Source organism: Stegodyphus dumicola, chromosome 7 (genome assembly GCF_044657685.1).
Source record: "Stegodyphus dumicola isolate Sdum_Otavi_A_Nest chromosome 7, ASM4465768v1".
In the NCBI taxonomy this organism is placed as follows: Eukaryota; Metazoa; Arthropoda; class Arachnida; order Araneae; family Eresidae; genus Stegodyphus; species Stegodyphus dumicola.
The window spans coordinates 57,679,251-57,706,467 of NC_140774.1; the positions used below are offsets into that span (position 1 = coordinate 57,679,251).

Sequence of the window (27,217 nt, forward strand, 5' to 3'; positions counted from 1 at the left end):
AGCTCCAGAATCAGAAATTCTATTTGACATAATCGAAAGTTCCAAGTTTACTTTTATAAAATTGCTCGTCTGCAAAAAATAATAAGCCGGATCCAATTCGAAGATTAAGGAACAACGCAATCATCAACATTAACTGAAACAGATAATTAGATAATTTTAGCTTATACCGGCTGTTATACATAAAATGCGCACGCGAAAACGTATTCTGCACTTGCACACACGCATATGCGCAGTCGTAAAAAGTCTTACGCGCACGCGTAAACACCTATGCGCATGTGTCGACGCGGCGCATGCGCAAGCTTTGAGGTCCGGATTATGGGTGTCCGAATTAACGACTTTTGATTGTATATATATTGTGTGTGTGTGTGTTAATATTTTCTCTTCAATTGTATAGACAGTTTTAAGTTTCGCTCAAGTCCTGTAATTGCTAAATTAAGTTATCCCACTAAATAGTTAAATGAAATCTTTTCATTCTCAATAATGTTCTCTTTATTGGTTTCTACATTATCAGCGAAATATTTTTTTGCTGATACTGTAATCTGTTAAATGATTTGTGATTGGATTGTTGCCATCACAATGAAGACTTCATTGCATCATCTTCATTTAGCATCTCTTTTCATATTTCATTAACTCGAAAGTTTTGCAAATCTGTTGGATTAAAGCCATACCATACTGAACATTTCTGTTTGCCATTATTTTCTCCATGCTAGGCATCACCAGTTTGGTTGCCTTATTTCTTGACAGAACTATGTTTTTCATCTAGTCACTACTTTTTTTCTTTTCCAGCTCCTGAAATTTTTTTTATAATTTGGGGTTTGCTTAGATATACAAAAATGGAAATCAATTTCATCAAGAAAATGGTGTTTCAAACAAAGAAAGACTCTGAATAACTACATTGTGAAATTAAAATGTGACTTTAATCTGAAGGGGCGATATTTTCTAGATTTAAAAAATTATACAATCAATTTTTTTAGTCTGTAATTTCATATTTAGAATCTTAACTTCATAATGGAAGACTTCAGTTACATCAGCTTCATTTAGCATCTCTTTACATATTCCAAAAATCAGAAGATTTCACTTTTTACTAGTGATATCTGAAAAACATTCAAATTCATGGCTATTATTATCATGATGAAATATGGTAGCTGAATTTTAAAAAATATCAGCAGACTTTACCTTTTATGACCATGCAATACTCCACACAGCAGCTTTTGTATTAAAATATTTCAAGAATTCTTGAATGATACTGTTGTTGCAATGAATATAAAACAGCATTTCAGTGTTCGCAAAATCCTCATATCCACTGGTTCAGTTCACAGTTTTCAGGAAAGAGTAAAATGAATAAATTATCTTTTACTAAATCTTTAATTTTAATACAACAGCAGTAATATTAAAAAACCGAACAAAAAAGTGAGCTAGATCAAATTAGAAAGTTAAGAAAGAAAGCAACTTGCAATGATAGTTGAGTTTTTTAAATAAATCCGAATTCTTTGTTTCTTCTTTCACGAACGCCAACAAAAGAAAACCGGTATATGGAACATTCCACTCCACACTAACATAATCTTCAGGCTTCATTTACTGTGTACAGAGATAAAATAGATAGATGCATAATTACTTAAGGGCAAAAAGAAAATGTGGCTGATTATTTGGTACATGTTTAAAAGTGAAACAATACAGAGGGTGATTAAGTAGTGTTGCAGATAATGATATTTTTAGCAACAGAAATCTCAACTGATCAGAAAAAAATAGATTTACAGCACTTTAACTGTCAACTTATGGTCTTTGAATCAATTTATAACTTTCTTATATGTGTATGTAGATAAAAAAAAAAAAAAAAATGCCCAGAAAAATTCTAATTTTGATTTGATATAGTCCCTTAACTCTCAATTTTAATTTGGCTATTTTTTTTCCTCCTATCCTAAAAATAGAAGCTGCTTAAAATAAATCTCTCTAAACCTCATTCTTCCCAAATTAATCCAGCATATAATTCTTACCTAACACTAATGATGCAGGCTTTTAAATAAAGGCTTTATCTAGTAATAATGACTATGATTTCAAATATGGAAATCAAGACATTAAACAGCAGTACCAAAACCTTTTATTAATCGATGGGAACACTGCGAAGTGAAACTCAACTTTCATTTTGGACATGTCATATTCCTATTCTTGCTTTCTGTTCTGTGAACATGTAGTCATGCACCTCTCTCTTTCATCCATTGTATTATCATAAGATGCAGAAAAGATAAAAATGTAATCAGGATGGGAGTGCAGATTGCAACCATTATACCAGATAATTATGGTACTATAAAAATTAGCATGTGTATAAAATGGAGCAAATTGGGTGTATTAGTTTAGCACAAGAAAAATCCTCTTCAATTTGGAGTATGAACTCCCTTAGAAGCAATGTGATATGTTATGTTGTCAATTACGTAGTCTATCAGTTCCATAGGATGTGAGAACTATTGCTCTAGTAAAGCAGTTACAAGTGTGGCAAGGATCTGAAGAGAAGGATTCAGAGAAGCTACATGTCTTCCTAAAGCATTCCAAACATGCTTGATAAAATAATCAACCACAGTGCAAGCTCTGAGTGGTCTAGCATTGTTGTTCTGTAGCAGGAAATTATCACCTGTAAAGCATCAAGAATGTCATCTCTATAGGTCTAAGCATTCATGGTTTCACATGGAAAGACACGGAGGCCTGTGCATCCACCCAAAGAGATATCACCCCAAACACAGACACTGCCTCCTCTGTATGCATCTCTTTCATGGATGTTTGATGGATGATAATGGGATACAGGTTATCTCCAAATCAAGTAACACCTATTATCACTTTGGATGCTAAACCTGGATTCATCCATAAAGACAACAGTCCTCCATTGATCAGCCACCCAGTGGATAAATTAAGAACCATTGACAAGTTTTGGACAAAATTAAGTGCTTTTAAAAACCAAAAACTGTTTAAAAAAAAAAAAAAAAAAAAAAAAAAAAAAACTACGGATTCTAAAGTTAGGACAACTTTGACAGATTTTTTTAAGGTCTATTGACATTAAAAAGTTCTTCATGGGAATATCCACTATAAGCACAAAACAATGAGCTAAGACTGGCAGACTGGAGATGATAACAGAGAAAAAGGGTGAAGACAACATATAAGATGCAGGTGATGAACTTACCACGCTGTTCCATTTCACAAGCTTGAGTTATAATTTTGTACACAATTCTCTTGTAAAAATATTCAGAAGTCAACTAAAATAGTAGGTTAATAGGTAATAATCAATACTTTGGCAATTCTGAATAAATGGACACATTTTAAAATATCACACACACATATACATATTGTACGAGATTTTTAAAGTATGCTACATTTACAGTTTCAAGATAATACAAATTCACAAGACTCTTAATGGTTTTATGGTTGATAAAATACTAATTATTACCCACTAATCTACTAAATATACAGATGTTTACAGAAGAATTGCATATAATATTATAACTCACACCCTGTACAATGCATCAAGTCTATTATCAGCACCTTTCACATTGTTTGCTTCCTCCTCCCAATCTCTATGTTATCATTTTTAATCCGTTTCTGGCATCATGCTTCATCTGTCAGTCACTATGCACCATTTTATGATTACAGTGAATAAACTTTATAGGACTACTTCAATTTTTACCTCATACTGAAGAAAACTGCTTTTCATATTTATGAAGTGGGCTATTTAACTAGACATTTTATTATTTGAGTAATTTTAAATTAATTTTCATACAAATGATCTTTTAATAAATTACTTTTTGGATTACTTCTTAATTTATTTGTAACTGATTTTTTTTTTTTTTGTAATTTTTTTACCAATATCCTGCAATAAACTAAAAAATATACCTATTGCTCTAAAACAAGCTCAGATACAATTTGCTTATGATTTACTGCTTTACAAACAGAAAACACTATTTCTTCTATGAATAATAGTATTAAAATATCTACTAGCCTCATTTCAGCTGCTTGGGCACGCATTTCAGCAAGTTCATGTAATCTCTTGGCTTCTCGTTCTTTTTTCTTATCTTCCTTCTTCCACTTTGAAACTACATTTCGTCCAAACTCTCTTTGCTTCAATTCTTTTAAACGCTAAAATTTTAAAACAGGAAATGAAAATACATTTCATACATAATATAGAGTTTAAATAAATATAAAACAGTATCTCAGATCATTAACTTGTTCAATACGTGATCAACAGTTGTTCAGTTTTGTTTTAGTCTCAAACTAAAGCATATGAGCAGATTTTAACAGTTAAATGAGATTTTAAATTACAGCAAAAACTACATCAACATCAATACATAAAATTTTCACAGCAATTTAGCACTGGAAATAGAATAGTATTAAATAAAGCAGCTTGAGTTCTTGCAAATAGTAATGGAAACTCTAATAATTCCTTTAGGATGCATTACTACTCATTGCGGCTATTTGAATAAAGTAGGATTAAATTATGTTTGAATCACATAGCTTAGCATAGCTTGCAGTATATGGTTGATAATTTGGTGCCCTTACATATATTTTTGCTCTTCCTCAGTTCATGCAACCAAAATTCTTGTTACTGCATTTTGGTTGACTGAAACAATGACAACAGTTGTAGGCTCAGTAAATTTTGAGAAAATATTTATTTCGAGACAGGTACAAAAGTAATTTACAGCATACTTGCCAACCTATGACACTCAAAAATCAGGAGATTTTTTTAAGAAATCAGGAGATTTTTCACAATGTTAAAAAGACTTTTTAAATGATAAAAATATAGTTTTTAATAATGAATTAACTTTAAATAGTAACTAACTCTTAAATGCAAGCAACAAAAAAATACCTTACACATAAAAAACATTTTTATTACTTGCATCATTTAAGGAAAAAAAAAAAAAAAAAAAAGACATTTTAGTTTTCGTACAAATGTTATAAACGGTGGCAGATTTTGCTTTCTTTAAGAAAGAAACTTCATAATTTTGTTCACAGCAATTGCCACGTAGGCCTGTTTTCGCTAATAAAAGTTTTTCGAATGTGTCATCACTAATATTAGATCTAAATTTAGTCCTCGTTCTCGCAACAACACTGAGAATCCTCTCACACTCTGCATTACTATAGGGAACTGTCAAGATGGTAACACAATTCTAGACAGTTCACTATATTTTACAGTTCCATCAGCACCTTTCACTTTTCCAATTAAACTCCACTGGGTGTCAATCCTAGCTGATTTTATAACTTCATCCAAGTTTTCTAATTGTAAACTGCTGTTATGCAGCTGTTACAATTAGAAAACTTGAATGAAGACTTGGATGGATTGTTTCAATTTTTCCTTCCTTTTAGAACTCCTTTCAAGATAATAATAAATATCAAGGATGTATTCATCCACATTTATTGGTAAAAAAGCTGCCCCTTTTTCAGCTGCTAAATTTAAGAGGTGACAGGTGCACCTCATAATCTGAATTTTCCTTTTCTTAAGATGCCTGCAACACCAGTCTTCCAAGCCTACCAATACTGGTGCATTATCGGCACCAAGTGCTAAGCAATTATCCAGAGGGCCTGCATTTTCTTTTAAAGTTTTAATAATTAGCTGTGCTATATTAAAGCTTGTCAAATGTCCTTCTAAAGTAGGAACATAAAGTAAACTGCACTCAATTTCTGAAGACTCTGGATCAAAAAAAGAAACAATTGGATACAGTTTTGAATCGGTATTATTACTTCCATCCGTAGAGAGGCAGAAAGGAGCTGTTTTAATGCTATCAATAACTGAAGATTTATTTTTCAAACCCATTTCTTTAACAATTGATCCTGTTTTGATTCTTGCACCTTGAGTATTTTTTAGCGATTTCACTATCGGGAAACATTTTTCTAAATAAAGCTGCAGCGTGATCCGATGCATTCAGTGGCAGGATGTGCTCCAGTAAAAAGGCAGAGAACAGACATTCTGCATTAATAACTTTTTGGTCCTTTGTTTCCGAAGAAAAATTTAATTTTCCGTTTTTTAAAAAACAACTCATGTTATCCTTGTGTTTTTGCGTACGTACAGGTTTGAGAACATCCGCCCTTCCACCATGCGAAATCGAAAAATCGCAACGACGGGCGGTACACATCGCAAATTTATTACATTTCTTTGAGGAAATAATGGAATGAAAGTCAACTGTGTACGATTTTTGAAACGTACACGAGTATTTCACTTTCTCGCAGACATAACAAAAGATGATAATTTCTAAAACTATTTCCCTACGGCACGTGTACTCACACAACTCTGGACAAAATGAAAGAAATAACTAAAGCACGTCCAAATAACAACTTACTTTGTCCTCATTGGCTAATATATGCCAGCTGACACGCAGTGGAGCTCGAAGCCCATTGGAGAACCGGAGAACGACGTTTCTGGATACGTATAATGCTCTCACTCACAAAGCAGAAGCTATCTGATTAGCAAGGTTTTGTTTTAGATATAATGTAGAATAATTCAATTGCTTTCAGACATCCAAAAGCACTTTGTTTTTATTCATATAACAAAGTATTAAGCCAAGTTGCATAAAAGTCGTGAGAAATTTTAAGAATAAGAAAAAGTCGGGAGAAATATATTGTAAGTCGGGTTGGCGGGAGAGCGGTCGAAAAGCGGGAGTCTCCCACTTAAATCGGGAGAGTTGGCAACTCTGTTACAGCATAACCCAGTAGTTAGCTTCAATAATGAATACAGAAATTTGTTGCTCCAAATTGACAAAGCTGTTACAAACTGACATTCTTACTATCCATGTTAAAATAAATAATAGTTTCGTCCTTATTTTTACTTTGGCAACAAAATAAACACAGGAATTTGTCCACTTACATTTTAATAGATTGTTCAGAATGATGATTATGTTTTTAACCCTCTGAATGGCACTGCTTTTTTAACTGCTCATGAATACTTGCATTTCAATAGCATTCCCTGGCTAAATTTGTATAATTACTGATTTTAGTCTCTGTTTTCATGAACTTCTATTCATTAAGATGATATTTACATCATTAATGAGAGTACGAAAGCAAAATATTTTAAATTATAAGCTAATACATACAAATAGTGTTAGAATACAGTTAGAATTAATGATTTTTCTAAGAAATGCAGTTGAAGGGAAGAGCATTGTGCTTCAGCAGAATCTGGTTTCGCTTCACACACAACAGTTAAAAGTTCAGCCCCAGATTTACTGATATGCTATCAGCATCTACTCTCGTTTCATTTTATGGCAATAACTGACTAAGTTAGGCTGTATTTTTTGTGATACAACTTACAACAGTACAGACTGCGTGAAGAGCACTCAAATGTCTTTGGATGAGCAGAAAGCAGTAGTAATAAAAAAAAAAAAATGCTGTTTACATATTTATATGTTTGAAAGGGGACATCTGGTGAAAACATGCTGTAGTTCTGTAAAGTGTATTACTTGCAGTTGAAGACACTATGCTTTATTATGTTTGGATTTAAGTAAAAGGGAGTAGTACAAAACAGAACAAAAAAAAAAAAAAAAAAGAGTTCTCTTTTTACTATGCAATCACCCAGGAAAATATATTTGAAAACCCTTATACTCAGTATTAGAGATAAAGGTGGAATTAAATATGTAAGAGCATTTTTACACGATGGATTTCACCATTTTTATATCGAAGAAGCTTTCACAAAAGTACAATTTTCTTCCATTGGAAAGGAGATATTATCTCAAGGACTTTTTGGAGAAGGAAAGACAACAGAAGTGTTCCTTGCTTTTATGATATTCATTTAGAAAGCATTGGTGATTAATTTTTCTTGCCAAGTGTCTTTTCCTGATCAACCAAAAATATATACAAATCTACCGATGATTAAGAACATGGAGTTAATTACAGAGTTCACTGCTCAAGGAAGTAAGTCAACACAGATAATGGTTCAGGAAAACCACCAATATGAATACTGCTTAAGCTGATTGATGTACTAGAATTATTTACAGGGAAAGTAAGAAATTTTCAAAAATCAAAACAAAATTAGGATGGTGTATATTAAGATTAGTCAAAAAAAAAAAAAAAAAATAAAAAAAAAAAAAAAAATAAAAAGTGCTGCTATTAATCTAGTAGCTTTAGAATTTTGATGTGATAAAATTTTGAGACTCGTAGACTTTAGGAGTAAGAGATACTATCGCAAGAAAATCTACTAGTATCTTGGATGAAGAAACATTAGTTCATTTTCAAAAAACAATTCAGATCAATCATATGAAAACACAGTTCCATGATTAGTTAGTTGGGCATCATGCTCTTGGCAGTAATTATGACACAGTTAAAGATGTCTTAAAACGTTTATGGTGGGAAAATAAAAGACGTGAGAAAACTGAAATTTACCAGCACTCGTGAGTGATATTTGGAGTCATATAAAGTCTTTTCCTTTTATATGCTACCAAAGACATCCCTTGAATATAGTAATGTGGCAGTCTGATGTTCGGCTACGTGCGCCACCAGGCCATGTCGTGTTGTGTACATAAAAAATTGTCAGCACGACGGTGAGCTCGCCTTTAGCTCGAGTGTAATTTGTATGCAGTAGTTTTCTGTTATGTATTTCGTAAGAGCTTCTGTTTGTATTTCTTCTTTTTTGTATGTACATTTTGAAGTAAAACTGTTATGTGAATGTGTATATCTTAAACTGGAAGTTTGCAGCCAGACCCTTTTGTGTTGTGACTGTGTCACTGGGGGATACTCCGCGGCAGTCTGGTGTTCGGTTGCGCACGCTGCCAAACCACGTCATGTTGTGTACGTAAAAAACTGCCAGCGCGATGGTGATCTCGCCAACTTCACCTTTAGTTCGAGCATAGGATGTATGAATTTTTGTGTAGTAGTTTTCTGTTATGTTATGATAGTTGTGTTAAAAATATGGTGTGTGTGAATAAAGTTATGTTTAGCGAAGCGGAGTCATGTCTTTGAAGGACATACACCAAGCCATAACCCTCACCCACCATAAATTGGCGACTGGGCTACTCGCATGAGGCTGCATACTGGTTGTTTGTCCAAGAGCTTGGTTCCAGGACATTTGTGTTCTTCCCTACAGCCACTGCCAGCCGTTACGATACCAATTTAAGATCTTATAAACCCGATAATGTGGTTTTGCTATGTGCAAATCAACTTTTGCTTTAGCCGCACACAAGCCTGTTATGGATCCAAAGATGAAATTCAACTACTGTGTCAATCATTTGCTGCTGGAGATTACTTCACTGGTTCGAGATTTCATACTTTGGGAAAAGCACAGATTCCTCTTACGAAGACCTCAAAGCTGCCATTATTGAATGATAAAATGAAAGCAGTATCAATGAAATTCAGAAATTACTCACCACTGAGCAACTTGGAGAAAGAAAGTCATAAGAATTGCTTCACATCACGACAAGGCATGCCGGAAAACACGATGTGTCTAACTAATTATTACTGGAGTTATTCAGGTAGCAAAATGCTGCCAAATGACCAAGCTATCCTAGCGTCGATTGAGCCGCTCGATTCGTCAAAAGCAGCCAGCATTGTTGATAGAATATTGGAAGTTACACCTGCTCAGGCACGCACAGTTTCTTTACCTGTATCTGTCAATGTATCTAATACTTATAAATTGGATTCCCTACTGGATGAGGTCTGCAAATTGCATGGTGAGGTTTTGTCTCTACAATGATCATGCAGTGCTTCCAAAAATCGCTATAACAGGAAGCGAAGCCCTTCAGCTAAAGCTGCTTAGAATTGTTCCTATTGCTGGTATCATTGCAAATTTAATGAGAAAGCTAAAAAGTGTGTTCCACCATGTATGTTCCAGGGAAAGTGTAATGGCGACTTGCGTTTTACCCTCTGAGTCTCATCACCTTTTTATTAGAGACAGAAAATCAAATAAAATATTTCTGTGCGACACTGGCTCAGATGTCAGTCTCCTGTCAGCAACCAAAGATGAAATGCGTCAAACACCTATTATGACGTTTTCTGCAGCCAATGGTACTCATATTCCGGTTTACGGACAAAAATTTCTAAGCATTGACCTTGGACTTCGTCGCAATTTTAATTTTACTTTTTATGTGTGTCAAGTGTCAACAAATATTATAGTATCTGCTTTTTTGCATTATTTTGATTTATTACCCGATTTAAGAACCAAAAAGCTTGTTGATTTAAAAACACATTTAAAAATTAATTGCAGTGTAATTAACACACATTTGTATTCTGTTAAACCAATTATTACAAATTGCGTTTATGATAAATTACTATCTAATTATCCTTCACTGTTGAAGCTTTCTGGTCTTAATGAGACTTTTAAGCTTAATACTATGCATTTCATTGAAACTGTTGGTCCTCCTGTTTCATGTAAGCCCAGGAGATTAACTCCAGATAGATTAAAAATTGTGAAGCATGAAACTTGAAAAATGATCAGTTTAGGTCACATGTGACCCTCCAAAAGTAATTATCCTCTCTTCTTCACATAGTGTCAAAGAAAGGCACAAACGTGTGAAGACCTATGGGAGATTTTCGGAGGTTAAATGCTCAGACAGTTAAGGATAAGTATCCTATTTTCAACAATTGTGATTTTGCAACAGAGTTGCATAGAGCAAAGGTATTTTCTCGATTAGACTTAAAGCCTATCATCAAATACCAATCAATCCCTCTGATATCCATAAAACGGCTATTGCCACTCCTTTTGGACTTTTGTCTTTACCCGAAAGGGTAAAAGCCATTCAAAAATTTTCTTTAACCAAACACCTTAACTCAGTTAAGGAAATTTCTTGGCATATATAATTTTTACAGACGTTTTCTTCCAAGAGCTTCACATGTTTCATTCAAGGAAGCTACGGCTAGTAGCTCCCTTAAATAGGTTATTGGAAGTCCACATTAATAAAAGGAAAACTCCACAACCAAGCAAAACAAAAGAATACCCTCTCGAATGGGATGACAAAATGAGAAAGCATTCGAAAATGCAAAAAGAGCAATTGCTGAAGCAACCCTTCTCAGACACCCAATTCCTGGTACAACCTTGAAACATTGTATTGATGCATCGGATGTTACGGCTAGTAGCTCACGTAATAGCATAATTCAGTTTGGGAACTTATTACATTTCTATCTGTTAAACTCAGCAAAAGTCAAAGGAAATAGTCAACTTATGATTGAAAACTATTGGCTATTTATTTATTTGTCTATTGGGAAGTTTTCGCACATGCTTGAAGACACGGCCTTTACAATCTACACTTACCAAAAGCCCTTAATGTATGCTCTTAAGCAGAAGCTCGGAAAGTGTTCTCCACGGCAACTTCGTCATCTTGATTTTATAGGCCAATTTTCCACTGGCACATGGTATATGAAAGGTCGTGACAATATTGTTGCTGATGCCTTATCCAGGATAATAGATGCAGTATCTGATAATCAACACATTAATTATAAAAAGTTATCTAAAGCACAAATTCAGGACTCTGAAATTCAAAATTCTTTATCTCAATCTTCACCAGTTTTTAAATTAGAGAAACATTATTTTCCTTTACAAGATGTTACTCTTTACAGTAATATGGACACAGGTATACCTTGCCTATACATTCCTGAATCTTTCTGCTCTAAAATTTTTCAGCAGATTCACTGTCTTTCTCATGCCGGTATTTCAGCTTCAACAAAACCAATTACGCTATTTTTGGCCTAATATAAAGAAATTTATTAAAACTGTAGTTCAATCATGTCTACAGTGCCAACGTTCTAAAATTCATAGACATTCAAAATCACCATTGGGTACCTTTTCCTTGCCCGATGCAAGATTTGCACATATCCATATTGATTTCATAGGTCTTCTTCCACCGTCTGAAAGTAACCGTTATTGCATGACAATTATTGACAGGTTTAACAAATGGCTGGAAGTTATAACTACTGCCGACATGTCAGCTCAGACAACTTGCAAAGTGTTGGTGCATAACTGGATACCTAGAATTGGCTGCCCGGTATCTATAACAACTGATCAAGGCCGGAATTTTGAATCTCACTTATTTAAAGATTTAATGAAGATTTTGGGTACACATCACATTAGAACTAATGTTTCTCATACTCAGTCCAATGGGCTGATTGAGAGATTTCATAGGCAACTTAAAAGTGCAATAATGGCCCATAACAATCCAAACTGGACTGAAATTCTGCTTATAGTTCTGTTGGGGATCAGATCTGCCATTAAGAAAGATATAAATGCTACTTGTGCTAAACTTGTTTATGGTACCAGACTTAAATTACCCTCAGATATGTTGAATGCTACTAATGTCATACCTCCTTCTGAATCTTATGTGTCACAGCTTCAATCAGCCATGCATTTAGTTAGACCTATTCCAACCTCTAGGCATGTTCAACCATCAACCGTATCGATTCTGTTAAACCTCCTCTAACTCCACCTTACACTGGTCCTCATGCCGTGGCTAAACAAATGGACAAAAATTTTATTATTGAGGTAAATAAAAAAAAGATTACAGTTTCAATTGATCATTTAAAACCAGTGTATATGCTGTCAGAATGTATAAATTCACCTGTAATTCCTCAACTTTCACAGGAAGTCTGTGAAGACTCTAAAATTGCTCCAAAACAAGTAGTTACCCACAGTGGACATAGTGTTCATTTTCCTGAAAAACTAATTACTGTAATATGATTGAAGTTTTCTCTTGTGGTTTGCTGCAAAAGTCATAATGTATAAATACTTGCTCCCCCCCCCAATACGTATTGGGAGTTACTTAAAATTCTTATTATCTTTTCATGGTACTTTTCTGTTTTGCCAGCGCAGGCGATAAAAGTCGGCAATAATGGTACAACTGATGCCAAATGGAATATCCCCGCTGGTAATATTTTACGTCTCATTTTCAAAACAAGTCGCAGCCATTTCTTATCGGATTGATTGTTTCTTTCAATACTGGCATACAATTACATAAAATGTTTGCCAGATAGTTCAATTTTATGCCCTAAGGCCATTCCTGGGTGGTAATTAAGCCAATTAGGATGCAATCACACCGCTCACCTGATGGCGAAAATATAGAAAAGGCAAAGTCAAGGGTTAAATTCATCAATTCTAACGAGAATGCACTAGCGAAGTAAAGCCCTGCGGTTTTACATAATTTCCGAGTAAGCTATTCGTACAAACTGAAATAATTCTTGCACTTAAACTGATTCTCTTAGTAATTATAACTTGAAATTAATGTATATAATTACTAAGAGAATCAGATTTTTGTAGCGTAGTTTACTTGATATGAACCATCGAATCAGGATGTTGTACTATGAAAGCATAGTAAATTCTTAAATTAATGTCTTTTTACAAATTTATTGTCTTTTTTCTAAAATTTTAAACAGCACTAAAATGTTTATACCTTCAAAATAAAAAATTCTTAGAACTTGTGACCGTGTCACTGGGGGATACTCCGCTGCAGTCTGGTGTTCAGTTGCGTACACTGCCAAACCACGTCATGTTGTGTACATAAAAAACTGCCAGAGCGATGGTGATCTCGCCAACTTTGCCTTTAGTTCGAGCATAGGATGTATGAATTTTTGTGTAGTAGTTTTCTGTTATGTTATGATAGTTGTTTTAAAAATATGGTGTGAATAAAGTTATGTTTAGCGAAGCAGAGTCATGTCTTTGAAGGATATACTCCAAGCTATAACCCTCATCTACCATAGTAAGGTATCAAATTGCTAAGATTTGGAAACAACCAAAAGTTAACAGATACTTTGCATGAACAAAGGAAAATTGCACTGAGTGCCTCAAATGTTCAAAAAGTTGAAACATTTAGTCAACAATTCTTATATTTTTCAAATATTATGGGTAACTGTTTAAGAAAGGAAGTTAAATCTGTTCCTCAGAATGCGACTAGATAAGATCTAGAAGGGGCTGAAGACCATCTAATAAAGATTATTCAAAAGGAATGGTGAGAGAAGAACAAGCAGAAATGTGAGGGAGGAATGAAATTTTATGAAGATAATGAAATATTGAAAGTCCAAACTTGACTTGTTTTTGGAGATGAAACTAATGATTCTACTTATCCAATAGTCTTTCTTGATCACTCAATAGTATGATGCTTTATTGCGAATACCCACCATTCCTTAAACCATGCTTCATATACAAATTGTTTTCATGCATTTGAGAGAGAGATTTTGAACACCTCATGGATGAAGATTATTTGAGAAGTTATAACTATAATCATTCTGTGTAAGAGATATTCTTGCAGCACATCTATAAAAATGCTCCACTTCTTCCTGAGAAAGTGCAGAAAGTGGCTCTTTTCAAATTGCAGTTGCTGATTTGGCTGGACTCTCTCTCTCTCTCTCTTTTTTTTTTTTCTTCCCCCACACAGGAATACAAGGATTGGATTGTTTTGCTTATGTGTGGGGTGTATCAAAAATGTACATCTAGAGATTATAATTTCTTCATTGACAGAAGCCTGTATTCTGGCCATGAGAAGATGTACTATCAGAAGGGGGAGAAATTTGGTCATTTATATGGATAATCATTTATACTGATAATGAGACTAAATTCTTAGGCACCACAAGAGCCCTCCGCAGTTTGGACTGGAATGCTATCTAATGAGAAAGCTCTAAAGAAAATAAAGTGGAATTTCAGTCTGCCAAGTGCACCTTGGTATGGTGGTTGGTGGAAAGGCTTTCATTAATAAGAAACCTCTAACATATTTATCTCTAACATATTTATCCGAACGAACCTCTTTCATTATCATCAGCTCATTTTCTTCATGAATCTGGTATAATCGATGGAAACAATAAGAAAATGCAGACATCATCACATGCAGAATGTTAAGAGAGAATTTTCAGATGAGATTCCATACAGAATCTTTCTGAGCTTATTAAGAATCTAAATATTAAGCAAAGACACAATATTCTAGTCAGGGACATTGTTCTTGTTGGATCTGATAATGTCAAGAGGATTAACTGGCCATTGGCTAGAGCAGAGGTAGTTAAACTTTTTTTTATACCTACTGCCCACTTTTGTATCTCTGTAACTAGCAAAATTTTCTAACTGCCCACCAGTTACACAGTAATGATTTACAAAGATTTACAAAGTAGGGAAGTAACTTTACTTTATAAGATTATAAAGCAGAGTTACAGCAAGATAATTACTTACAAAATACTTTAGTTGGATTTTCCTTAAGTTTGGCAGAATAAGTTTTTATAAAACAACTTTCTATAATTAAAATCTAAACAAAAACATTCATACTTTGCATACAAAGAAATTACATCAATTAATTTAATTATTATTGGGATCCCTGAGGCTGAGACTGGGGAACTAAATATTGAACATTCGGTTCAACATTTGTGAGAAATAAACGAAGGTCTACCTTTCGGAAATATTCACGTTCTTTATATGGTCATAATATGATTAACAGAGCTAAATCCTGATTCCACAAGATATGATGTAGGAAAAGATAACAATAAACTGAATACCACTTTCCCCATATTTGGATATAAGACTAGCAATTTTTTAAAATTTTCCTACAGTTCTTTATCACGACTGTCGAATTAATGTTTACTTTCTTCATAATATCTAATATCTAACATTTCTTAGGAAGTTGTATCAGCCTCTTCAGTATCTGAAGTAAAAGGATTTTTCATCCAGTCATGTACCTACAATTTCAAAACACCTTCAAATTGTTTTTTCATGCCCAATTCAAGTTTGTTGAGGTGGCTACTGAATCTGTCAATATCCTCTGGAGTTACATCATCTTTTATATATGATAATTGAAGAAATTGATGCAATTCTCTCTTCGATAGATTATGATGAAGTAGTTCAAGTTTGTCAATAAATAATAGCACTATACATTGGCAACCCATAAGAGTTTTATTGGCTTTTTGAAGCTGGAGATTGACATCATTAAATCTCTTGAAAATATATGCCAAGTAAAAAGCATCATTCTTTACTGTTTTTAACTGTTGACACAGCTTGGCCTGATTATTACAGTCAAAAGTCTTTAATCCGGACTTGTCGGGACTTCGGCGATTCCGGATTATCGGTTTTTCCAGATTATAGATCATCAGTTTAAATCTGGTAAGATGGCATGCAGAAATTATAAAAATAAAAATATGAAACTGTAATTTATGAAATAAAGAGCAATTATAATCTAAAAAGTATTTCAAAATTTACAACAAAAAAAAAAAAAAAAAAAAAAAAAAAAAAAAAGCTTAATATTTATTTGTTTATTTTATTAAACATTTCTTTCAACGCGCACATGTGTAAAACATACATTACGCTTAGTCGAAATTAGAAAATTGCAACCAGAAAACTATTTGATGTGTATTCGTGATATTTATAATGACGAGGAATTTGATTTAAATCATATCAAAGATGGAGTACATCGAGATGAAATACTACATTTAGTAAGGAATTATAAGCTGAATAAAATAAAAACATCTGCCTTGAAGATAAGGATAGTGCTCACAGATCAACTTCCAGTTCATTGCACCGCTGCGATTCCCCCCCCCGAGAGCAGCGTGAAATTGATAAACAGATTCGGAATGGTTAGAGAAACAAAGGATATGCCTTTATCCATTTGTTTCATGTTGTTTGGACATCGAAACATGCATTCGCTTTGTAGATCCTTTGGCAGCTCCAGAATCGGAAATTCTTTTTCACATAATCAAAAGTTCAAGCTTAGTTTTAGAAAATTGCTCTAACAGTCAGTCTGCAAAAAATAATAAGCCGGATCCAATTAGAAGATTAAGGAACAACGCAATCTGCAACATTAACTGAAATAGATAATTAGATAATTTTAGCTTAGCTTATACCTTCCGTTATACATTAAATTCGCATGCGTAAATGTATTATGTGCATGTGTAAAGGTATATGCGCATGAGTAAAGGTATTATGCGCATGCGTAAATGCATTACGCATGCACAGTTTGTAGCTTTGAGGTCCGGATTATAGATCATACCGGAATATGGACGTTCGGATTAAAGACTTTTGACTGTACTCTAAAACAATTGCATGACACTACTAATATAATGCTACAAATCTAGCCAAAAATGTAACTTTAGACAGCCACTAAACTTCTACGTGCAAAAGTAACTTAATAAGATCTTCATTATTGTCCTTGCAAAACTGCGTAAACATTCTGTCATTCTTTGCATTGATTTTAACTTGTTTACAACTCAAATTATTAAAGTTAATGATGAATGAAGACCTGGATATTTTCCTGCAAGATATCTGCACACCACACAATGAATACATAAAACATATGGCACTTTAAATAAGCAACAAATACACGATTGTGACCATTAATGATGCTTCATTAGTAGTGCATGACATATTATTCCAAGGAATATTTTCACAGTATTAAATATGGATAATTCTTTTGTTTCTATAATGAGATTTATTGTAACTAGCATTTCTTCTCGCAATATATTGTTTTCATTAATACAGCATACATATGCCACCAATAATCATTAATATGCCTTATATGTACACCTATAATATATATTAATTAATATTAATCATAATAAAATTTCATTAAACAGCATACATATGCCATCATAATCATCAATAATCGAATCTACCATTGCAAATAATGGTGTCCTCAATAAAACACCATTACTTGCAATGGTAAATTCGTCTAGTTGCATGGAAAATATAGAATTTTGGACAAGTTTGTTTCCACCATTAACTGCCATTTCATCAATTCATTGCTCTACTGTGCTAGTGCTTAGGAGCCACATTTTAAAAATATGAGGTACATCCCGATGCATTACCAGTTTTTTTCATTAGTTTGGGAGACATCTTTTTCGTCTCCTGGCACCGGTCAGGCAGGATAAAGCAGATGCAGGCCAGGTGGTTGCCAAAGAGGTCAGATGAAATCCCAATAAAAATTACCGTAATAGAGTCTGACCGTTGTTCTGATCTTGATGGTCAACGGTTAGTCGATTAGTATGTAATTGCAGCGGCTTTTGGTTGCTCTCCTACCTCCCACCATGAAAGCTGGAATGCCCAATAGTGGACAGTAGGGACCAAGTTGAGTATTATTGGGGTAGAGTTATGGAATTATTTATAGGAAAATACAAAGCTCAAGGCTTAGCTCTTAGCAAACAGCAAACCTATTCGACCATTGTAACACATATACACTTTGAAAATATTGTCTTCAGATATATCTCTCCCTCTTCCAGACAAAATTCAAACTGATGATGCATCCAGTAATACTACAGTCAGACATCAGACTTTTGATTTGAACACAAATGATAATGTTCATGTACTTCTGAGCAAGTTTCTACACAAAGTGGTAGACAAATTAAGAAGCCTGAAAGACTAGATTTAAAATTATTTAGGTTCAAATATACTCAATTTCAGTATTTGTAGTTTTGTATTTCTAATTAAATCAGGAAGACAAAAAATGGGATTAAGTTATAAACTGATATTATTATTTTCCATTTTAAAGCAAATAATAATTTTGTCATTACTGTTAGTTTGCATCTGGCAACATAATAAAAGCTGAAATTTGTATGTTTTAAAATCAAAACAACTTATACACCGGTTGCGGACACTAAGTTTGATGTCCGGATTATAGATCATACCTTAACCGATGCCAGTTAGCCAACAAGACATTTAGCCGACAGGACATTTAGCAGACAAGGACACTTAGCCAACACGGACAGTTAGCCGACACGGACAGTTAGTCGACAGGACATTTAGCCGACACACAGAATTCGCCGTCAGGGCATTTAGCTACGGGACAGTTAACTGTCAAGACATTTAGTCAACAAGACACTAAGCCGAGAGTGACGTTTAGCTGACGCGTACCCAATAATCATTTAAATTTACAATCAATTACAAAATTTCTCGACTTCTCCATAAGTTCAATATTTAAGTTATTGTTTTCACCTATCAGTAAAATTCAGTTTTTGATTTTTGAAGATCTCATACGTGCTTTTAATTATTGTGTTAATTTAGCATTGTTTGATATGTATTGTGCTGTTTGGTGCATATTGGCCAAATTGAAAAAGTTAGTCAAGTCTTGACAGTTAACTGTCAAGTTAGAAAAAGTTAGTCTAAAAGTCTTGACAGTTAACTGTCAAGACATTTAGTCAACAAGACACTAAGCCGAGAGTGACGTTTAGCTGACGCGTACCCAATAATCATTTAAATTTACAATCAATTACAAAATTTCTCGACTTCTCCATAAGTTCAATATTTAAGTTATTGTTTTCACCTATCAGTAAAATTCAGTTTTTGATTTTTGAAGATCTCATACGTGCTTTTAATTATTGTGTTAATTTAGCATTGTTTGATATGTATTGTGCTGTTTGGTGCATATTGGCCAAATTGAAAAAGCGCTGAAATTTCTCGTCGGGGAGTGTGAATTAAATTTCGAAAGGAAAAAAGAATTTTTTTAGCTAAGTACGACAGTCACTTATTTACATTTTAAAATGGGATCTTCAAAAATTAAACGTAATGCTTTTTCATTTAATCAACAGGGTATTTTTGAACACTTTCAAATGATTATCAATTTCCCTTGTTTACTTAATGATAATAATTTTCCAATCTCGCTCTTCCAAATGCTTTCATATTTCTAATATCTTTACGTTTCATTTATATTTTACTCATCACATCATGTTACATTCTTTCCCTTACAAAATGGTTTGGCTCCTCCCCTCCCACTATTGAAATTTCCTTTCCCTGTCTTATGAAGCGACGCAATTGCAGATGTAGGTATCCAGCCATTGCCTTACTCTGTATATAGCAAGTGAAATTACTAAGCATAAGTTTTTCTGTGCTAGCGTTAAGTTCAGGAGATTTGAATGTGAAGCATTCAGATACCATTTTAGCGAAGTAGGAGGGGATGAGCAATTATAGTTATCTGGCAGATACTGTTTAGGCATAACTTGGTTGAAGGAATATCGTGCGAGAATCCGCAGTGAGGTGGGATCATTCATTTCGTGTTAGATGTGCAGTTACTTGAGAGACATCATAGGATAGACTGAACTGGCTGCTGTCTTCAGCGTAGTAGGAGTAGATCGTTCTGAAAAATCTGAATAATGCAATAAAAATTATTGTTATTCTTGAATTACATTATATATATATATATATATATATGTGTGTGTGTGTGTGTGTGTGTAATAATAAAATTCCATAATCAAGAACACACTTAAAATTCTAACTGTATGTTCTTTTTATTTTTAATGGTGACGGTCTCTTATTTGAAAGTATGTGGAATTAAATCCACAGCCCCGTAGTCAAGTTGTTTTTCCCGCCTTTTCTACACGTACAGTTATAGAATCTTCTGGAAATATTTAAAGCGAACTGGATTGGCTGACGAGGCTGTCTTTCTTGGAAGCTCTGCCTTTCCAGAGGCTATAAAAGGACTCGCAAAAAGAACATCGGGAGCTTTTTCTTAAATGTCATGATGCATTAAACTTCATACAAAATGTTATTAGTAATTCTTTTTTATTTACTCCGGATATCTGATTTTGTAACTGCTATTTCTCCTGACCAATAATAAATGGATCCTGTTTTTTTAAACTTATCGTCTGATAATTTAAGCTACGACTACATTTTATGATTCTTCACCAATCTTTTATTCGGGACAAAAGCTGGTACATCACATATATATAATGTAACTCAATGTACTTTATATTGTAAATTAGTTCGAAAATTAATTCTTTTATATGTTTGCACATTATTTTAAATTTAAATTTGCTTTTTTACATATATACATTTTTGTTCAAATTTAAATTTCATTCTTTGCAGCAATGGCGCAAAGAATTAATTAAATTTGTATTTATTCAATTTATTCTTTTGAAACAATCTGAATTTAAATGATATTGTAAATTAGTTCAAAAATTAATTCTTTTATATGTTTGCACATTATTTTAACTTTAAATTTGCTTTTTTACGTATATACATTTTTGTTAAAATATATATTATATGATGGTTAAGCTTAGTTTAGCAAATATATTTTATTTTGTTATTAGAAACAATTAAAAAAAGTGAATTTCTAAGACAAGCAAAGGTATAAATTATTTGTGACCTCCATAATTTGCAGTTCATGTCACCATTCTTGAGATAAAAATATTGTGACATTTTATTGACACCGCCTCTCGCTTAAAATTCTTACTTAGGTTAATGTTTATTGCTCTAAACTAATTCATAATGTTTAATTTAGAAGTAAAATATTCTTTAAGGATTTTTCCCCCCCCCCATAACTGAAGCTGCAGAAGGGGGCACAAAGTAGGGAGGAGCAAAGTGACACATCGCGAAAAGTCAACGTAATGTAGTGCCATCTATCGATGCGAGATTTAACTATATCTGTCAAGTAAATAGATAATATTATTTACTATGTTTTGAAAGTTGCGATGTGTAATTTGCAATATAATATGTTATATTAATGTTTTTCTTATAAAATATAACTTTTCTCAATATCTGTTAAAAATGTATAAATTTTCATTTCATTTCTCATTAATTTAATTTTTTTTTCCATCTTTCATTCCTTCTCTTTCTCATTTTTGGTTTAGCGGCCACCTAACAGAAGTAAGTTTAGTTTATGTAATTACGACAAAGCCAGAGAGCTATTTGCCTAAGGAGAGGGATGCCTTTGTGGAGAACTTTCTAAGGAAAACTGCCTCGTATACATGTTACACATGGGAAAAACCACAAAAACAGCCTGTCTGTTTGTGGGATTCAAATTCAGACTGAACTGCCAGTGTTCAATAACTTTACCGCTCGACAGCCGCTGAGTCTAACAGAAATAGAGTGACCGTTTTACTTAATACATAACCAGTCTCTTCCAATGAAAATTGCCTTTTTAGGCTAGAACATTCAGGAAAATGGGCACCAAAAATTTTCCCATTACAATGTAGCTAAACCGAAAACGAGAAATGAAAATTTATACATTTTTAACAGATACTGATAAAAGTTATATTTTATAAGAAAAACATTAATATAACATATTATGGTACTTTTCCGTTTTGCCGGCGCAGAAGGTAAAGTCGCCAATAATGGTACGACCGATGCCAAACGGAATATACTCGCTGGAAACCTTTTACTGTTCATTTTCAAAACAAGTCGCAGCCATTTCTTATCAGACTGATTGTTTCTTTCAATACTGGAATACAATTTCATAAAATTTTTATCAGATAGTACAATTTTATGCCCTAAGGCCATTTGTGGTAATTAAGTCAATTAGAATGCAATCACACCGCTCACCCAAAGGCAAAAATATAGAAAAAGCAAAGTCAAGGGTTAAATTCATCAATTCTAATTGAGAATGCACTAGCGAAGTAAAGCACTGCGGTTTTACATAATTTCTGAATAAGCTATTCGTACAAATTGAAGTAATTTTTGCATTTAAACTGGTATTCCAAATTAAGAGTTAAGTTGAAATTAATGTAGATAATTAGACATAATTATATTTTTGCAGCGTAGTTTGCGTGAGATGAGATCATTTGGGGTCACGCGATATGAACTGGCGAATCAGGATGTTGAACCATATGAAAGCACAGTAAATTCTTAAATTAATGTCTTTTTTTACCAATTTATTGTCTTTATTTATTGGCTTTTTAGAAAATTTTTAATGATATTAAAACGTTTATGCCTTCAAAAAAAAAATTCTTAGAACTAACATTTGCTAAAACTTTTTATGTGTATGTCGTCGCCAATAAAGTCTGCTTGGCAAGATTTGTGCCGAAAATTACACATCGCGACTTTCTGAACATAGTACATAATATTACCTATTGACATTTTGCTAAACTAACCCTCATCGCCATATGTTTCTATAACAAAGTATAATTCAAGAATAACAATAATTTTTATTGCATTTTTCAGATTTTTCATGACAGGGAAAGGAAATTTCATTAGTGGGAGGAGCCAAACGATTTTTTAAGGGAAGGAACGTAACACGATGTGATGAGCAAAATAGTAATGTAATGTAAAGAAGATATTAGAAATTTGAAAGCATTTGGAAGAGCAATATTGGAAAATTAATATCATTAAATAAACAAGAAAAATTATTAATGATGTGAAAGTTGATTAAATGAAGAAGCTTTAAGGATAATTTTTGAAGATCCCACATTAAAATGTAAATACATAAATGATATATATTTGTTAAATAAAATAAATCTTAAATTTAAATGAATATTTTTAACATGCTAAAAACATAAATTTTCATTTTTCCAGTTTTATTTATTATCTGGAATGCACCATCTATTGCAGTAAACATATTCTGTGCAGTATCCAATACAGAAAGCTCAGAAAGTAGTAATAGCCACATCTATTTTAAAGGGACTATTGTTGAATAGGTAAAAATATATTCAAAAGTTGTTGTTAGTTGCACCGAGTTGTAAGTATGATGTATTTAAGCAAGCCATGTTGAAAGCTTGTTATCTTCAAAGTTGTGATGAGAAATAGGGCTAATGCAGAAACTGTACAGCTCCCAATTTCAGTAGGAGGACACAGCAAGAAAGTAACAAAATTTATTTAAGAAAAGCAAAGCTTTATAAATTGTTGTGTGGGGATAAACAGAAGGATACTAGATTTGAGACAGCAGTCCCACGAATGTTAACAAAATTTAAAGATTTTCTAAAATGAAGAAACCCCCAATCATTAAACACTTTGTTTCAGTTGGCAATGAAGTGTGAAAGTAAAATATTGAAGGTAGAATATCCACAAGCACAAGGTGGATTTGATCAAAATTTTCACTACAAGGCTAACAGGCAGAGTTTAAATATACAGAAAGCAAAAATAGCCACAATGGTGAATCCATACAAGAAAGGTTACAAATTGCTGCATAGATCAAAGTGCTATAGGTATGATGCCATTAAAGAAAGAATTATCAAAGAACATATTAAAAGCATGTTGGAAAATAAGATCATAATACAGGTATTGAATGCCTCATTAATTTAATTTTTTTTTCATCTTTCATTCCTTCTCTTTCTCATTTTTGGTTTAGCGGCCACCTAACAGAAGTAAGTTTAGTTTGGTAAGTTAGTTAGTGCTGGATAGGAAAAAGAATGATTATTTGATATTGCATTTTAAGTCATGGAGATTTAATGCTTATTACTGAAAAGTAAACAAAATTACAGAGTAACCTGTTTATTATTTGCTTAGTATGGAAGAAATTGTCAGAAATATAAAAGGTATGCACTATACAGCTGCATTAGATCTAACATCTGGATACTCATTGCATTAAGGCTAGTAGATGTAAATAAAACAATTTTATACCATAATCGAGAATGTATGAATTCCTACAGATGCCTTTTGGGGCTGTATAATAACCCACTGATTTTTCAGTGTGCCAAGGATTACTTGACAGATAATAACATCAGAATCAGCACAAAAAATGTAAAGGCCCTATGCAAAATATTTTCCTTGTTAAAAAAAAGAGAAGATTAATACTGAAAATTGTAATTTCATGAGTCAGGAATTAAGGTATTTATGATTTAAAGTAATGGACGAAGGACTTAAAATGAGTTGAAAATTCTTAAGGTGAAAAATTATCCCCAAGACAATGAAAAGTGAGTTAAGTTCCAAATCTAAAAAAAGCCAGTATAAATTTACACAGATCCCTCAGTTTACTCAACACAAGCCGTTTTAATACAAAATAGGCATGCAACAGCATATTTTTGTAAAACAATAAGCCCAGCATAAAAACACTATTCTGCGACTGAACATGAAGGGCTTGCATGCATCTGTTTAGTGTGTATTTTGGCAAAAAACCCTTCTGCATCTTCACAGATCATGCTACTATGAACAAATTGGCAGGCATGAAAAATTTATCCCCAGGAATAACTAGGTGGACACAAGAATATAAATTAAAATTCAAACATCAGTCATAAAATGAGAAGAAAGCTGCAAATGCAATCTTTAAATCTGAATAGATAAAGACAGAAATAAAATCAGTTGTAATATATCCATTCTAAACTCATCAGAAATAATTATTGGAAAGTTACACAGGATTCAGAATTTGGATAAATCTATGCATCTTACAATGATTCATAGAATCTTAAGGCTGTAAATGAGGCAGAAATTAAGGATAAGGTCAAGTACTATGAAATTATCAATAACATTTTGTTTTATATGAAAAGTGCAAAGGAGAATCTAGAATTAAGGCCAGTCTCCAGCTGTTTCGAGATTAAAAGGTTTTGCATGAACTGCACGGTAGTCCGATTCTGGTGCACCTGAGTGTGTAGAAAACAATACAAAGAGTTAGGGAAGCTGTTTTCTTCCTTAAGTTACAACAAATTACACATGAAAAGGTTCAGAGCTGTGTTAAACCCCAGAAATGTAAATATGTAAAGTTCATGCTGGCCTGCTACTTAAATAGCATATAATCTAGCTTCCATAATGAGATCTTTGAAATAAATATGTTAGGACCTCTTACCCCAGAAGCCAGAAAGCATGCTACCTTTTAGTCATTCTTAATCATTTTTTAATGCTATGAAAGTTAGAATAATTTAATTAGGCATCAGCTAATTTAGATGAAGACACTTTTCAAAAAGCACATATTTAATTTTGAGGCCCCACTTAAAATAATTTTGGGTAGTGGGAAGCAATTTGTTAGTAATATTTTTGGAAAGCTGTGCACAGACCTGGAATTTAAAAATAACCATGTATAGACATCAGTCCAAAAATGCACCTAAATAAGGAATGTAGCACAGATAATTGATTGCTATGTTAATATGTACCACAAGAGCTGGGATGACTACAGTTACGAATAAGCAGAGGCATGAAGTCCGCTGAGCATGAGGCAACCGATAAAAAGAAAACAGAGTTCTTTTGGGGACATAAATCATGATACCTTCAGATAAGTTACTTTATGATCAGGAAGGGGGGGGGGCAGATTTCAAGAAGAAAGACATTCAAAAGTTAGCCGATGAGGCACTCAAAAACATCACAAAAGGCTAGAGTAAAGTAAATGCTATATTATGATAAAAGGCAAAACAAAGCCAATATAAAGATTGTGGATAAAGTATTAAAAATAAAACATAACAGCTGTCCACAGAAAAGTCAAAAACAAGTAAATTTAATTTAAAATTCAGGAACCCTTATATGGCAGTGAGTATTAAGGAAAATGTAGTGATATTATGAAGCCAAAAACAAAGCGCAGATGATTTCTAGAAATATGAACCAGGTGTAAAAAATTGTATGATAAAGATGACATGCCCTCGTTGAGAGAAATGGGAGTTAGTCAGAAATAGAATGCAGGCAAATGTGGCAGATGGGTGTAAAAAAAGGTCTAGAAAGGAGTTCAAGAAAGAAGGTCACCCAGCAAATTGAAATACGAAAGGTAAGCAGCAAGAGGTCAGAGAGCAGGTTTCAGTAGCAAAAAGGCAGAAGCAAGCAGAACAGGGATGCAGAAACAGAATCGAGGCCAGAAGAAGAGTGAGATACTTTGCTATAATAGGATAGAAGCAACAAGGCATCGCCAAAAATGAATTATAGGAAAAATTTGAAGGAAAGTCAAGCGATCAACTGTGCAAAGAAGTTAAACACCTAGGGTGCAAGAATAAGCAGACCAAATACAAATGGCTGCGAATTAAGCAAATATACTTGCCATCAGCAGGGCAAAAATGGAAAGCAGATTTGCAAATGGATTCTGAGCCCTGTTACCAAAGAGTTAGCTTGCTAAATAGAGTCCAGACACTGATGATGCAGTGCCTACAGTAGATGAAGATCAAGGTGATGCCAGAGTAAGGTAAGCAATCTATGGTTGACAACATTTGAGAAACACTGCAGTAAGAAAAGCAATCTATAGTCAACACAGTTTGGAGATGTCAGAGGCAGGAAAGTAGTCTATGACTGACACCATTCAAAAGACAACAGAGGCAGGAAAGCAATCTAAGACCAAGATTGTTCAAGAAATGATGGACTAAGGCAAGCAGTGAATGATTGACTTTCAGATAAGGTGTGAAAGGTGGATGACAGACTGTAGTCAAAATGGAATATTGGTTTTGGTTTGGTTTGGTTTATTAGATTATGGCAAAGCACTTGAGGGCTATCTACCTTAAGGGAGGGATGCCTTCATGGAGGACTTTTTAAGGGAAACTGGCTCGTATACACGTTATACATGGGGAAAACCACGAAAACGCCCATGCAGACAGCCCGTTCATGGGATTCGAACCTTGGAACGAACTACCAGTTTTCAGCGACTTTAATCACTCGGCTGCTGGTGGGCCCCAAAATGAAATATTGAAATGTATTTAAAACTAAACTAATGTTAACAAATGTATTTTAAAAAATTCTAATCAGATGAAAATATCTGGATAA

The 27,217-nt window shown here is 33.4% G+C and overlaps 1 protein-coding gene and 2 long non-coding RNA genes across 10 annotated transcripts in view; 1 reads left to right on the plus strand and 2 right to left on the minus strand.

The window, feature by feature from the left end:
- The window catches only part of LOC146996189 (uncharacterized), a 462,656-nt gene that overhangs the window by 378,494 nt on the left and 56,945 nt on the right, over window positions 1–27,217 (plus strand). The window lies entirely within an intron of this gene.
- The window catches only part of LOC118206146 (uncharacterized), a 155,870-nt gene that overhangs the window by 34,081 nt on the left and 94,572 nt on the right, over window positions 1–27,217 (minus strand). For all 6 annotated transcript variants that reach the window (XM_085820247.1, XM_085820248.1, XM_085820249.1 and 3 more), the window contains one exon: window positions 3,983–4,119. In XM_085820247.1, the coding sequence (XP_085676373.1) occupies window positions 3,983–4,119 (137 nt within the window). The remainder of the gene's footprint in view (window positions 1–3,982; window positions 4,120–27,217) is intronic.
- On the minus strand, window positions 1,084–3,965 carry LOC118206147 (uncharacterized). Its single transcript, XR_015042011.1, has 3 exons — window positions 3,170–3,965; window positions 1,177–1,303; window positions 1,084–1,094 (listed from the first exon to the last, which is right to left on the minus strand). It is a non-coding gene; the product is annotated as an uncharacterized LOC118206147 (long non-coding RNA).